The sequence below is a fragment of the Piliocolobus tephrosceles genome, chromosome 1 (assembly GCF_002776525.5).
Source record: "Piliocolobus tephrosceles isolate RC106 chromosome 1, ASM277652v3, whole genome shotgun sequence".
Classification (NCBI taxonomy): Eukaryota; Metazoa; Chordata; class Mammalia; order Primates; family Cercopithecidae; genus Piliocolobus; species Piliocolobus tephrosceles.
Window position 1 is genome coordinate 165469728 of NC_045434.1, and position 15815 is coordinate 165485542.

The following is a 15815-nucleotide window of genomic DNA, read 5'->3' on the forward strand; positions in this document are numbered from 1 at the left end:
AAAAATACTACAAACACTTCTAAGCAAATAAACTATTAGTAATTTTATTGTCATCTGTTGAGAAATGTCTGTTCATTTGCCCATTTTTAATTGAATTTTTTTTCTGTTAAGCTGTTTGAGTTCCTTGTATATTCTGGGTATTAATCATCTGTCAGATTAATAGTTTGTAAATATTTTTCTCCATTCTGTAAGTTATCTTTCCACTCTGTTGATTGTTTCTTTTACTGTACAGAAGCTTTTTAGATTGCTGAAATCCCATTTGTTCATTTTTGCTTTGTTACCTGTGCTATTGAGGTCTTAGTCATAAAACTTTTCCTAGACCAATGTCCTAAAGTGTTTCCCCTATGTTTTCTTCTAATAGTTTTAGAGGTTTGGGTTTTACATTTTAAGTCTTTGATCTATTTTTGTTTGATTTTTGTATAGGGTAAGAGGTGGGATGGGGTCTAGTTTTATTCTGCTGTGTATGGATATCCAGTTTTCCCAGCACCATTTATTGAAAAGACTGTCCTTCCCTCACTGAGTGTTCTTGGAATCTTTGTCAAAAAGCAGTTGGCTGTAGATACATGGATTAATTTCTGGGTTCTCTATTCTGTTCCATTGGTTTGTGTGTCTGTTTTATGCCAATACCATGCTGTTTTGGTTACTAGAGCTTTGTAGAATATTTTGAAGTCTGGTACTGTGCTTTATACAGATTTGTTCTTTTGCTCAGAATTGCTTCAGCTACTTGGGGTCTTTTGTGATTCCATACAAATTCTAAGATTGTGTTTTCTATTTCTGTGAAAAATGGCATTGGTATTTTGATGGGGATTGCATTGAATCTGTAGATTGCCTTGGGTACTATGGTCATTTTAACAATATTAATTCTTCCAATCTATGAACATGAGATGTCCTTCCATTTGTTTATGTCATCTACAATTTATTTCATCAGTGTTTTGTCATTTTCTTTGTAGAGATCTTTCACCTCCTTGGCTAAATTTATTCCTAGGTATTTTTGTTTTTTGTAGCTATTATAAACCAGATTGTCTTCTTGACCTCATTTTCAGCTAGTTCTTTGTTCATGTATAGAAATGCTACTAATTTTTTTATGTTGTTTTTGTATCCTACAACTTTACTGAATTTATCAGTTCTAAGAGTCTCTTGGTAAAGTTGTTAGGTTTTTCTAGATATAAGATCATGTCATCTGCAAACAGGGGCAATTGTACTTCCTCCTTTCCCATTTGGATGTCCTTTATTTATTTCTCTTGCCTCATTTATCCTGCTAGAACTTCCAGTACTTTGTTGAATAAGAATGGAGAGAGTGGGCATCCATGTCTTATTCCAGTTTTTAGAGGAAAAGCTTCCAGCATTTCCCTGTTAGGTAAGATGTTAGCTGTGGGTTTGTTATATATGGCCTTTATTATGTTGAGGTACTTTCCTTCTATGCCTAATTTGTTGAGAGCTTTTATTATGAAGGGATGTTGAATTTTGACAAATGCTTTCCCTGCATCTATTGAAATTATCATATGGTTTTGTTCTTCATTCTGTTGCAGTGATGTTTCACATTTATTGATTTGCCTATGTTGAATGACCCAACTTTGTTAACTGCAGGCATGTTCCTGGTGGTCTGATTGATGGACATCAATATGACCATGGAGGGGGTGATGGCTAGAGAATTTCTGGCTTCACAAGATGAAGCCAGTGATTCATGAGGTGAGCTGAAATCTTCCCAGCCTGATACTTCCCTTTCTATCACAGCAACCCTCCATGATAGATTAGAATGGTTCCCAGTTGGCCAGGTGCAGTGGCTCATGCCTGTAAACCCAACTCTTTGGGAGGCAGAAGTGGGAGGATCACTTGAGCTCAAGAGTTTGAGACCAGTCTGGGCAACATAATGGGACCCCATCTCTATTTTTATAATGTAAAAAAATATTTTAAATTGTTTCAGACAAGAACATCAAGGCTAAGGGTAACTAACTTGTCTACGCGATTGAGTACAGAGGTAGGTCTGAGATCTGGGTGGCCTGCCCCCAAGCCAGCGCTCTTTCCTGCCACCTACCCTCTCTCTGGGGATGTGCTCACCAAGTGAGCCCAGGGGTCAGTGTGTGAGATTATAGAGGGACAGCAGCCTGGTTGTGTGCAGGGAGGATGCCCTGGGAGTCAGTTTTTTGTTTGTTTGTTTTTTGAAACAGGGTATCACTCTGTCCCTCAGGCTGGAGTGCAGTGGTGGCATGATCATGATTCACTGCAGCCTTGACCTCCTGAGCTCAGGGATACATCCCACTAATATGTTTTTGCATTTCTGGGATGTATCCCACTACATCATGGTGTATTATCTTTTTGATGTGCTGTTGTATTGAGTTTGCTAATATTTTGTTGAAGATTGTTGTGTCTATGTTCATCAGGGATATTGACCTGTAATTTTCTTTTCTTTTCTTTTTTGTATCCTTCTCTGCTTTTGGTATCAGGGTTATGCTGGCCTCATAGAATGAGTTAGGAAGAGTTCATTCTGCTTCAATGTTTTGGAATAGTTTGAGAAGATTTGGTATTAATTCTTTTTTAAAGGTTCAGTAGAATTCAGCAGGGACGCCATCCAGTCCTAGACTTTTCTTTTTTGGGAGATTCTTTATTACTGATGCAATCTCATTGCTTTTATTGGTCTTTTCAAGTTTTCTAATTTTTTCTTGGTTCAATCTCAGTAGGTTGTATATTTCTATGAATTTAGCTATTTCCTCCAGGTTTTCCCATTTGTTAGCAGATAGTTGCTCACAGTGGTCTCTAAGTGATGTCTCTTTTTTTCACTTCTGACTTTATTTACTTGAACTTGCCTTGCCCTCCCTCTTCCCCTTTCCCCTTCCCCTCCCCTTTAATTTTCCCCTCTGCTTCCCCCTCCCCTTTCCTCTTCCCTCCCCTTCCCTCCCCTCCTCCCTCCCTTCCCTTCCTCCCTCCCTTCCCCTCTCCTTCTCACCCCATCTCTCTGTCTAGTCTAGGTAATGGTTTGCCAATTTTGTTTCTTTTCAAAACACCGGCTTTCTGTTTCATTGATCTTTTGTATTTTTTATCTAAATTTGTTTATGTCAGCTCTGATCTTTATTATTTCTTTTCTTCTACTAACTTTGAATTTGGTTTGTTCTTCCTTTTCTAATTCTTTGAGACAAATCATTAGATTGTTGTTTGAAATCTTTCTAGTTTTTGATGTAGGCATTTATTACTATAAACTTGTCTCTTAATATTGTTTTTGCTGTGTTCTATAAGTTTGGTATATTGTGTTTCTAAGTATTATCCTTAATTTCTCCCTTCACCCATTGGTTGTTCAGGAGCATGTTGTTTAATTTCCATATATTTGTATAGTGTCAAGTGTTCCCGTTGTTATTGATGTTTAGTTTTAATCCACTGTGCTCAGATGAGACACTTGATATGATTTTGATTTTTAAAAACTTGTTGATACTTGTTTTGTGTCCTAACTTATGAACAGTTCTGGAGAATGTTCCATTGATAATGAAAAGAATGTGTACTATACAGAACATGAGTGACATGTTCTGTAGATGTGTATTAAGTTCTGTAGATGTCTGTTAGGTCCATTTGGTCTATGGTGCAGTTTAAATAGGATGTTTGCTGTTTTTATTTCTGGATAATCTGCTTAGAGTGGGAGGTTGAAGTCTCCCAACTATTATTGTATCGAGGTGTATCTCTCCCTTTTAGCCTAATAATATATGTTTTATATATCTGGGTGCTCCAGTGTTGGATCCACTGAAGATGGAGCTCCACATCTGGTCCTTTTGATCTCTATGTTGGTGACTATTTCAATAAACACACAGTTGCTCAGGCTGAAACCCTAGGTTATCTGTTATTCCTTCTCTTGTGCCTTTCCCTTCCCTTCACTCTCTTCCAATAACTCAAAACTGTTCCCACTTTTCCCACCCCCACTGCACAGCCACAATGCAGTCTTGTTTCTCAACCAGATTACTACAACTCCCTGAATGGCCATCTTACCTCCATTTCTGTTTATTCTCCAGACTTTCTTAAGTGCTAATGTGACCACCTACCACCCGACAGCTGAAAACTGTTTAGTGGTTACCCATCACTTTCAGAATGAAGTCAAAACTGCTTAGGAAAACATAAAATGTATTCATAATCCAGTCCCTGGCAACCTCTTAGCCTCATCTGTTATTCCTGCTTACCCACTATTCCTGTGTTCCATCCATACTGTACTACATGGAGTTCCTTAGACCGGATATACTGTCTAGCATTTCCAAACCTTCACATTTGTTCCAACTTCATCAGTTCATTCAACAAATATTTATTGAACATGTCCTTCGTGCCAGGCACTGTGCTAGGTGTTGGGTATAAAGCAGTGAACAAAAGAGATATAATTCCTACTCCTGTGGGCATAGAGAGACTAAATCAATAAACAAACGAAAACATTAGTCTATAATTACACATTGGAATTTGGTTGCTTTGAAACAGGATATTTTGAAAGACAGTGGATATAGGGTGTGTGCTGGTAGGGGTTTTAAAGTATTGATAGTTATGGAAAGCCTCTTCAAGAAGGTGATAATTTAAGAACAAAAGAATAGTTCTACCTGTGACACACTTTGCCATGTTTTTTGCCGGCTATTTTATCCCTCATTATTTAAAATTGGATTCAGATTTTACTTTTTCTAAGAAGCCCTCTCTAACTTTATCTATTAAGTTAGGTACTCCCTTTTTTTATCAAGATATTTTTCTCAGAATTGTAATGGTCTCTTTTCTTGACTTTCTTATCTGCTAGACTGGGAACTCTTTGAGGTAGGGACTGTGACTTTCATATCTGTATCATGTGTCTGATACCAAAACATAATTTGATAAATTAGTTAACAAAGAAGGACCTGTTATAAAAATGTGCAAGATAATCTGGAAGCTCAGAATAGGTAGACATTACTGTTATTTAGGTGATCAAAAATCTTTGTGCCAAGCTGAAACAGGAAAGACAGGTAACAGTTTGACAGGTGAAGACTGGGAGCAAAAGAAGATGAGAGAAAAGGGAGGAGCAAGAGGGGGAGTGGACAACTGTAAATGGAAAACACACGTGTTTGGGAAGTTCTGTTGGACCATAAGGTGTATATGATCAGGAAAGGTGTGTTACAAGCAGGAAATGTAATTTGGCATAAGATGGAAGAGAGCTCTGAAATATCAAATTAGGGTAAAGAATAAGTTCTTTTTCTCTTTTGTTTGAGATGGAGTCTTGCTATATTGACCAGGTGGAAATGCAGTGGCTATTCACAGGCGTGATCATAGCACACTGCACTTTGACCTCCTGCCTCAAGCAGTCCTCTCACCTCAGCCTCCCAAGTAGCTGGATAAATTATTTTTCTTAAAAAGTCATTTGTAAAAATCAAAACAAAACAAAATTTGTAAAGCATGGTTAAACAAATTGCCCTGAACCCATCATTTGACTTAAGAACTAGAACATAACCAATACTTTGGCCTCTTTTCCTTGTAAACACCATGTATCCCTTCCCTCAAGGTAACTGTTCTCATAAATTTGGTGTTTTCATTTCCTTGTTCAAAATAAATATAGTTTTAACAAACATATGAAACAAAAATTATTTTCTTTGGGATTTGAACATCATGAAAATGAGACACTGTATACAGAGTTCTGTAACTTTTTTATTCAAATATAATCTTTCATTTTTCCTTTCATTCATTTTAATGTTCTGTAATATTCCATTATATGTATATATCATAATTCATTTATCTATTCAATTGTTGGTTACTCTTGGGGCCCTTACAAATAATATTGCCACAGATATTTTATCTATGGCTCCTGTGAATGTGTGCAGGAATTTTTCTAGAAGATATACTTAGAAGGGGAAAAATGCAAATTATAGGGAATGCAAATTCATATGAAAATGCCAACTTGTTTTCCAAAGTGGTCATACCACTGTGACCGTCCATTTCATTCTCTCTGCTCATCCGTTTCTTCGCTTGTAAAACTTTGAGTGATTGGTTTAAAGGATTGTTGCAATACTTACTTTGAAAACCAAATGAGTAAACATATGTAAGATGCTTAGCATAAGACCTGACACATAGATGCTAAAAAGTACTAGTTCCTTCTATAGTAAATACCTTCTCCCTTCCCTGCATCTTCTTTTGCCTGGAATCACTAACGTTACATGCTAGTTGGCTTAGCCTTGTTTCACAATGGAGTTCAGTTATATTATTCACATTTTAGAGACCAAAAAAACCCCTGAGGCTTATAAAGGAGATGAAATGTGATTATAAGCAAGCTGATCTCTTGCATCTGGTTTCAAATTTGGATTATGACACATCATGGGTCAGCAAACTATGGCCGGAGGACCAAATATGGCCTGCCACTTGTTTCTGTGTATAAAGTTGCAACAGTAGAGTTGAAGAGTTGCCATAGAGATAGTATGGCTGCAGAGCCTAAAATATTTACTATATGGCCTTTCCATGGATTATCAAAATATATTTCTAGATGGCTTTTTAATTTTTTGTAAAACATAATTGCCTATGAAGTGTTGATGGTTCCACGAATGTATAAGTCAGTCTTAATTTACTTGCTCAAAATATATTTCTCCTCAGAGATGAAGATAAACTGAAAATGTGGAAACCCAAGTTTCTGACACCAAATGAAAAAAAAGAGAAAACCGGTGCTGAAGAATCAGAAAGGTGGGAACACAGAGGCACCTATGTTATAGGTTATCTGTGGCAATTTATACCTCTTACCAGCTGTGTGGCCTTAGATAAGTAATCAAATTTGATTCTCAGCTTTTTCATCTACAAAATGAGAATAACAACATCTACATCATAGTACAGTTGAGAGGATTAAAAGGGACAAAGAATATAAAAATATTAAGTGTCATACACATGTATCTTCATCTTCCTCCTCCCTGCTTTTGGTGGATAGGAAGTGAGAAAAGATTTCAAGTTAACCATTTTCAAACAATGACAAATTTCTAGTCTTCTTTTAGGTTGTAAGAACTTCCCCTTATAAGATATCATGTAAATAAAACTCCAATTAGAACTTAAATGTAACTTTGAGAAAAAAACAAACTAGGTATCATATAGTAACACTGATTTCCCTAAAATATAATTCTAGTTATGACTATAATGAGTGTTAGAAGTTTAAAATGTTTTACTGAGTCAAGATCTAACCTGCATTCATGTGATTCAAGTTCCCAAGCAGTTGTGAGAGGATGTTTTTACTGAGGCAGGTGGTTTCTTACTGCTCTCTGATCCCATCTTCTCAATTGCTAGGACATGAGGCAGGATATGAGGTATTTTTTTAACAAATGACTTGGGGAAATATTTGTCTAAATAGTCACTGAGATGTGAACATTGTGTAGTCTGTCTGCTCTGGGAAACCTGTTAGAAAAGTCCTACTGGGGTGCACCAGAGGAAACCAGACGTTAGTGTCTGAGACTCAGAGGATGGCATTGGATGGCCCTTCTCGTAAGTTTATTTTCTTTAGGTTCAGACTTGACGTAATTTATTTTTCTCAGGTTGGAAAGATGTATTAACAGACTAGAAAAGAAACTTTCTATCTTAAACTTCATACTTTTACATACATTTGCACAGCATAACAAAACAGAATTCCAAGAGAGGAACTATTAGTAACATTTTTGATCTGCCCCCCAGAAAGCTTTTTAGTATGTTGATAACTACAAATAATGCTTCTTAGGAAACAATTTTCCAGTGCCTTTTTATTTATTTATTTTTTTACAACAGAGTGATATAACAGTATACTTTTATTTTGAACCAAGTAAATTAGAAAATGTTACAGTAAGGGTAATTATTTCTGTATCAATTTCTATGTGCTCTTTGATCTTTTTAAAATGATTTTGACCATAACGTATTCTACCAGTAAGGAAGAAATTAGTTCAACCCTTTTATTATTCTTTTATCAATCAAAGATGATGGTAAGTTTAAAGAGAAGTTGGGCAAAGGTATCTGTCTTAGCCTATTTGTGTTGCTATAAAGGAACACCTGAGGCTAGGAAATTTATAAAGAAAAGAGGTTTATTTAGCTCATGGTTCTGTAGACTGTACAAGCAGCATGACATTGGCATCTGCTTCTGGTGAAGGCCTCAGGCTGCTTCCACTCATGGCAGAAGGTGAAGGAGAATGTGCAGAGATCACAGGGCTAGAAAGGGAGCGAGAGAGACAAGTGAGGTACCAGGCTCATTTTAACAAATGAGATGCCAGGCTCCAGGAAACTATGACAGTGGTAACTCACTCATTACCAAGAGGACAGCAGCAAGCCATTCATGAGGGAAACAACCCCATGACACAAACATCTCCCATTAGGCCCCACCTCCAACATTAGGGCTCAAATGTCAACATGAGGCTTGGAGGAGTCAAATATCCAAACCATAGCAGTATCCCAGGTATAACGGCATGAAAAGGATAACCCACTTTCTAAGATGACCCAAGTAGACATTGTAACATGTAGGGAAATGGGCAGCTGATGAAGCTGGAAAGATGATCTGGCCAGATTATAAAATGCTAATGAATTTAGACTTTATCCTATTGGCAATAGAGAGAAATTGAAAGGTTTTAAGCAAAAGAGTGACATAACTAAATTTTAGAAAAATGACTCTGCAGGCATGTATGCCAATGGATTTGAGGAAGGAGAGGTAAGACGAAGATGGTATCTCAGGCAATAAGTAGTGATAATCTGAAATATGGCAGTGGCTGTAATCTTGGAAATAAACAAATGTAGGAGACACTTTGGAATAAAATTAACAGGATTTGGTTGACTTTTTTTACTTCTGTCAATACATTAAACTGCTAAAAAGAAGAAACAAATCTCATGTGAAGAGCAAGAGGGAGGACTAAGAGTATAATCAGCTTCTTCTGTAGCATTATTTACTTTTATGTGCCGAAATTCTTGCACATGTTTTGTGGCATCTTTATTTTCTTAATGGTATTCATCCTCCAAAACGTTCAGCAAACTGAAGAGCTCTTCAACTGAATCATGTAGATTTGTGATCTCCAATTAGGTTTAACAACTTAGAAAACCACACAAAGTAAACTGCTTACTCATTCTTACTGGTTTCCATTAAATAATCTGAAGGTAAATGGGAACATATGTAAATTTCCTAAAACTAAAAAAAAAAAAAAAAAAACAACAACAACAAAAAACAAAACAAGTTATATCTATAAGTCTCATTCAGACAAGTTTCTTGTTTACCTTCATTTGTTTAACCAATGTGATTTTATCCCAAGTTATTATCTTGCCATCAAAAATATTTTTTTAATTGTGGGGAAAAGCAATTGGTATTACCCTGATCACTTGTTTGACAATTTGCTCTAATGGAAATATGTGTGTGTATTTGTATTATGAAACTACATACGTGTGTGTACATATACACAAATACAGATGCATGACTTTGCATATGTATTATTTTATACAAAATTATGCACACAAAAAACTATACCTGAATTTGTCCTGAAATGAAGTGACTTTGTAGACTCGGCAACTTAAGAGTTTTATTATAGTACATTTTACCCTACCTGCACATTTCTTGCTAGTTTCTCTCCTAGAAGTTTCTTCAAAACCAAGAAGCAAAACTTAGAAAAGAACAGAATGAAAAGAGAAGAAAAACTATTTAGAGAAAGGTTTAAGGTACGTTCTCTTCTCGAGGTAAAAATTAGCAATATTGACAGCTTGGAGCTTTCATTTAAAAAACAATCTGTAAGTATGCTGTGCCTCTGCCTCTCTAAGACACAGACATTATCTTTGACACAAAAAGCCAGCATTTCATTCCTATTTTTTCCTGACACATTTCTATATTCTTATGTCTGTAGGTAGATACCTGTAATCTATGAAGTAGGTACCTGTAATCTATGCTATTCCTTCTTCCTGGAAAAACTCCTAAGTTGTTCTTGAAGGCTCTGTTCAAATGTCACCCACTCCTCCCTAACTTGTCCAGGTTAAGTTACTCCTTCAGCACATTTTATATATCTATTTTACACATGTCTTTTATAACACTGATTAGTTGTATTAAAGCATTTGTGTGTGTGTGTGTGAATCATTTTTTTTTTCTTTTTTATCATACTTTAAGTTCTAGGGTACATGTGCATAACGTGCAGGTTTGTTACATATGTATACTTGTGCCATGTTGGTGTGCTGCATCCATCAACTCGTCAGCACTCATCAACTCGTCATTTACCTCAGGTATAACTCCCAATGCAATCCCTCCCCCCTCCCCCACACCGTGATAGGCCCCGGTGTGTGATGTTCCCCTTCCCAAGTCCAAGTGATCTCATTGTTCAGTTCCCACCTATGAGTGAGAACATGCGGTGTTTGGTTTTCTGTTACTAATTAATCTCTTGAGTCCTTTTTGAGAAAGAAACCCTGTCTCATTCAGGTTTGTTCCCCAGGGCCTGACATAAAACTGTACAGACAGTGTTTGGTAAATGAATGCCTAAATAAACATGCACATGAATAACAAAATGAACAAATGAATGACGCAGCATCCGAAGCTCTCTGCCTTCTTATTCTGTTATTAAGAGTCCATGGAACATTTTTTCGTTATTCTAAAGCTCAACCTTCCCTGATTTCATATATTGTCAAAGTGAGGATTATTAACTATGAAACATACTGAGCACCTTCCATGTGCTAGACACTGGATTGAGAGAGACAAATTGTGCATCCTCCTCATAAAATTTATCTAAGTCACTATGCAGCCTAAAATTTTTCAAAAATTCCCCCTTGCAAAATGTTTAAAGTTTAGGCTTCCTAACATGACATAGAAAGCTCTTTATGTCCTGACCTTTGCATATCTTCCTGGCTTTATCTCTTGCCACTCTTTGCCTTGCACTTTCTGCTTTGGCAACAAACTGCTCATAGTTCTGTCCCTTGAATGAACCTCCACCTCTATCTTTGTCTTGCTATTTCATCCCTCTAGGTGCTTCCTTGGTCTATTCCAATTATCTGGTACACTTTTGAACTTTTCTCCATCTGACTAGCTCTTGTTCATTTATCAAGCTCCAGTCGAGGGATCTCCTCTTCTCCAGGAAGACTTACCCAAATCTTCTAATTAAATAAATTACTCTTCTTCCGTTTACCTATATGCTTGAGCAATCTCTAGCTTATCACACATTAACAAAATTGGTATTACATGTTCATCATATTAAACTATGAGCTCCTAGAGGACAAAGGTTATTTTATATATGTTTATATCCATGTGCAGAGCAGAATAAGACTGCTTAGCATTTTGTAAACATGCATAAAATATTTTTTGAGATGAACTAAAATAGGAATGTATACAAATCTCTCATAATCACTGATAATTCCTGTTTGAACCAAAGCTGACTGGGGTTACTATATCTAGAAATTGTGATATGTTATTATCCACTACAACCTTGATGTTATTTGATTAATTGAAAAACAACCATGAGGCAATCACTTGTTGAAAAGACCCTTATGTTCCATCCAATCCTTTTTTCCCTCTCCATGTGTTTTTGATTGTTTCATGTGGGAAAGATATTCCATTTCCTGTATATGTGTATAATTTCATTCTTATTACCTGTAGTGGGTTTCCTTGATAGGCCATTTCAATAATTTTTATCCAGCTCAAATCATAAAACACTGGATAACTCATTTGTGCCAGGCACTGAGGGTACAAAGATGAATAAGGCTGTCTACTATTTTCACTTTATAAGACAGTATGTTTATTAAATTATATAATAGGAATAGATATAAAGTATAGTTAAGAGACACTAAATTATATATGGCAGTCATAACAGTTTTCATGTGAAGTGGTTAAGAGAAAGAAGAGTATTTCAAGTAAACAGCATGTATTCAAGGATTGTCATGTAGCTTGATGCAGCTTCAGTAAAGAAGACAAAGATAGAGGGATGGAGAATGGCAGTATGCAAAGGACCCTGAATGTCAAGCTAAGCAGTGTGGAGCTCATCCTGAAAGCAATAAGGAGTTTTTAGAACTTTATAAATAGAAAGGTGACCTAATTAGATCTGTATTTTAAGAAATCACTATGAATTCACAGTGAGCAATGGCCTGTAAAGAATAAAAAAGCCAGTAAGGAAGCGATTGCTTTGTTAAGTAAAGGAAAAAAGCTATCTTGTAGATCTGATCTCATTTGGTATAGGTTGATCTTGTAATTTATCATCCAAACACAGGACACTTCTAAGAGTGGAAGGAGGAACTCTTAATCATAATAATAAATAGTTATAGATAGACATATTAGTTATAAACAGACAATATCCTGGGCAAAAGGAGATATTTGGACACACTGATTTGGAGAAGTAGGTACCTGTAATCTAAGCTGTGTATTCTGGAACTATCTGTTTGTGGTCAACAGATTTCAGTGCCTTAGAAGGTGATGTGCTGCAGATGTATAGGTCAGTATGTCAGGAAAAGATTCCCAAGGTCAGGACTTGAATTTCTCAGGAGTTTTTAACAAAATGCCTGCCTACCCGTGAATACAAAAGGAGACTGGGAATTGCCCCCAACTGGGTACAGCCAATTCCCACTATTTTAAAATAACATGTAGTATAGCTATATATAAGAATACATAAGCTCACACAGAGAAAAAGCATGCAAAGAGTGTCATCTAGAAATGATAGGTATGTAAGAATATTATAAACTTTAAGGCACTACACAGAAGTTTTAGTAATGGAACAGTTAACTACCATCCATGGTGCTTAATTCATACCTACGTTACAACCTCATCCAGCAGGGCTCATTCTAGTACAATTAAGTAATGGTTGTGCACACACTGGGGTCTGTCTGGGGATAGGGTATGGGGATGGAGAGTATTAGAAAGGATGGTTAATGCATGCTGGGCTTAATACCTAGGTGATGGCTTGATAGGTGCAGTAAACCACTATGGCACACATTTGCCTATGTAACAAACCTGCACATCCTGCACATGTACCCCATAACTAAAAATAATAATTTTAAAAAAAGATTTGAGAGAAAAAAAAAATAATAATGGTTGTGAAAATACTTTGAAAATATAATCATACCAAACAAATGTGAGATTGCACCATTTTACTATTATTTTCTTAAATGACTTTCCTTTAACTGTATACCTTCCTATTTTCTATTCCCCTATGTGTTATTTAACTAGTCAATAGTATCTGGAGTTTATTTTGAGGTTACTATATTATATCCTCCATTAATTTTGTTATGAAAAATAACTATGCAAGAATGGTCTGATTAGTAATTTCTCATTTCAGTACAATAAAGAGATTATTGTCATCAACACAGCAGTGGCCTGTTCCAATAATTCAAGAAATGGAATATTTGATTTGCCAATAAGTCCTGGAGAAGAACTGGAAGTCATTGATACCACCGAACAAAATCTAGTGATATGTCGTAATTCTAAAGGCAAATGTAAGTTTATTTGCTTATTTTTCATAACATTTCATTGTTTTTAAAAATAATCTTAAAGCATTTTCTCTATAACTTTCAAATTAACAGTGATTTTTCTTTCTATAGATGGATATGTGCTCATTGAACATCTAGATTTCAAGTAAGCTGTTTGATTTGGTACTTTAAATCATGAGTTCCTAATACATTGTTGTATACATTAGTCTCAAGAGAAGACTACTGAATCTATTGTGAATCTATTGAAATTCAGGATAAGTTTTAAAAATGAGACATGCAGTACCCCATTCTATAAGGATCGTTTTGGAAGACACTTTATTATTGTCTCTCCTGAGTATGCTGTCAAACTTCTCTACATAGCTTTATAAACATTTTAAAAGAACACAAACATATTAAACTAGATCAGAAATTCCCTAGAAATCTCCCACTCAACTGTTTCATTGTCCTATATTTTTAAATGTTTGCATATTTTTCTTTATTCTCAGGCATCAAAGTTGGTCACCTTAGAAAGATCAAGATCAAATGTTATGGACTGCACAAGGGAGAACTAGTCCTAAGATCCTAGTCCTGCCTTACATCAGTTTCAGTTTATATGTCAAAATTTTAGAGATGGTGGAATCTGTGGAAACTTTCGTTCTGAACTTAAAAGAGAAAAATAAAAACAAATCCTCAACATTTAGATGTTGGTTTTACTCCTAAAAGGTTATCTGTCAATGTCTATTTCAGTATCTACTTCACTGCCAGTTCAAGAGAATGTGAAACAGTATGTGTTAGCATTTGAGCACTTATTTAATGAGCCATATCCAAAGTTAGAAATCATGCCTTATGGCACCTAGTCAGTTGTGCAGATGGTTGGTTTGCTTCTAATATTAGCACACGAGCATTTGTAATTTCTAGATGTTGTGCATTCAAATTTGGTATAATTTAATTCTGAACAGTAAACAGTGTAACCAAGGTCTTTTAAATACTCAAGTTTAAGGTATAATCTTAATTATGACTCAGTCTTTAAAAAGGTATAAATGTCCTTTTACTTTATCACAAAAATAAACTCATATGAATACTGTTCCACATTGGTTTCTTTTAGGAATAGTTTCCCGAAAAATAATTTATTCCTAAGTTCACCCATCATTTTAAGGAGTGCCCAAATGTACTTAACAAAATAATATATATGCTGTATTACTTTAAAACATCTTTTTGTCCAAAATAAGAACAATTGTCATTATTTTGTCTATGCCCAAATAACTATTGAACTAACAACATTCATATGTACTTTCATTTATATGGAATTAAATAAAATTTTAAAAACTGAGCTGTAATATCTATTCTGTTTTTTAAGTGAGGTGCACTGCATGTCAAGAGAAATAAATTCTACATATGCATTTAACGGTTTCAAATTTTTAAGTGGCTTTTTCAGCACTGAAAAACTGAAGAATTTCACTCAGTTCTTTAAGCAGGGTGATTCTGGCCTTCACAAGTGTGATGGGATTTGTTTCCATGGCCTTGTTCTTTATATTGAGGCCAAGTTTTAAGCTTCTAGGTTCTTTTATTTTCCTTTTCATGTTCCAAATGACATTTGCCAATAAAGGCCAAGCTTATTCTAAAAGACACGAATCAAAGATATTCAAAAAGTTCAGACTTTAAAGAAGGAAATCTGTAGAGATTACAAATAACATAATTAAACAAGATATGAATGGAAGAGCTAAAGGATTAAAAAATATTTTACAGAGGAGGTAATACTGAAGCTTGGTCTTTAAATATGTTTATTTATTAGACAAGGCACAGAGATGGAAGAGCCATGCTCTGTCTGGTGATTATGAAGAAATTCATAGTAAATGGAGCGGAGAATGTCTGGTGGGAAATGGCAAGAGCTGCTTGCAATGGGGCAAAGTGGGGCTAGAATGTGACAGACTTCACTTGTACCTTTTCCTCTAGAGAGTAAGGAGTCATTTAAGGGTTAAACAGGAAAAAAATGTCAGTTATTTGGGGGATAGGAAGAAAATGCCAGATATTTGGGGGATGGGAAGCAATCACCAATATGGATAATAGAGGAGAGGTGAATTGTTTTTGCAATAGTCTAGGCAAAAGGGCATTATACCTTAAGACAGCAGCAACAGAAATATATGGTACAGGAGCCCCATTAGAGGTATTACAGAGGTAAAAGAGAATGTCTTGGTGACTAATTAGATGTATCGGTGCGAGAGAAGGAGAATTAGGGAATGGCTTTGAGACTTCTTTACTGGGAGATGAAATGAAGGCTTGTACTAAAGATTTGAAATATATTTCTGCTTAGACTAGAGACCAAACTCTGCTCGGACCTCCTGAACTAAAACTATTACCCAGTGAGAGGCATTTGCAGCCCTCTCCTGCTCTCCAGGACCATAACTGTTAGAGTAGGCATTGTAGAAGACAAGGCTAAGTATGGTCTGTGGGCAAAAAGAGTATATGACTATGCTGAGCAGAAATCTTCCATGCAATAA

The 15815-nt window shown here is 35.8% G+C and overlaps 1 protein-coding gene across 1 annotated transcript in view; it reads left to right on the forward strand.

Moving 5' to 3' along the window:
• Positions 1–14717, forward strand: part of FYB2 (FYN binding protein 2) — a 102234-nt gene extending 87517 nt beyond the window's left edge. Inside the window, exons 16-20 of the mRNA XM_023186820.3 lie at positions 6562–6648; positions 9513–9606; positions 13188–13344; positions 13450–13483; positions 13824–14717. Coding sequence (XP_023042588.2) covers positions 6562–6648; positions 9513–9606; positions 13188–13344; positions 13450–13483; positions 13824–13845 — 394 coding nt within the window. The 3' untranslated portion in view covers positions 13846–14717. The remainder of the gene's footprint in view (positions 1–6561; positions 6649–9512; positions 9607–13187; positions 13345–13449; positions 13484–13823) is intronic.
• The last annotated feature ends 1098 nt before the right edge of the window (positions 14718–15815 follow it).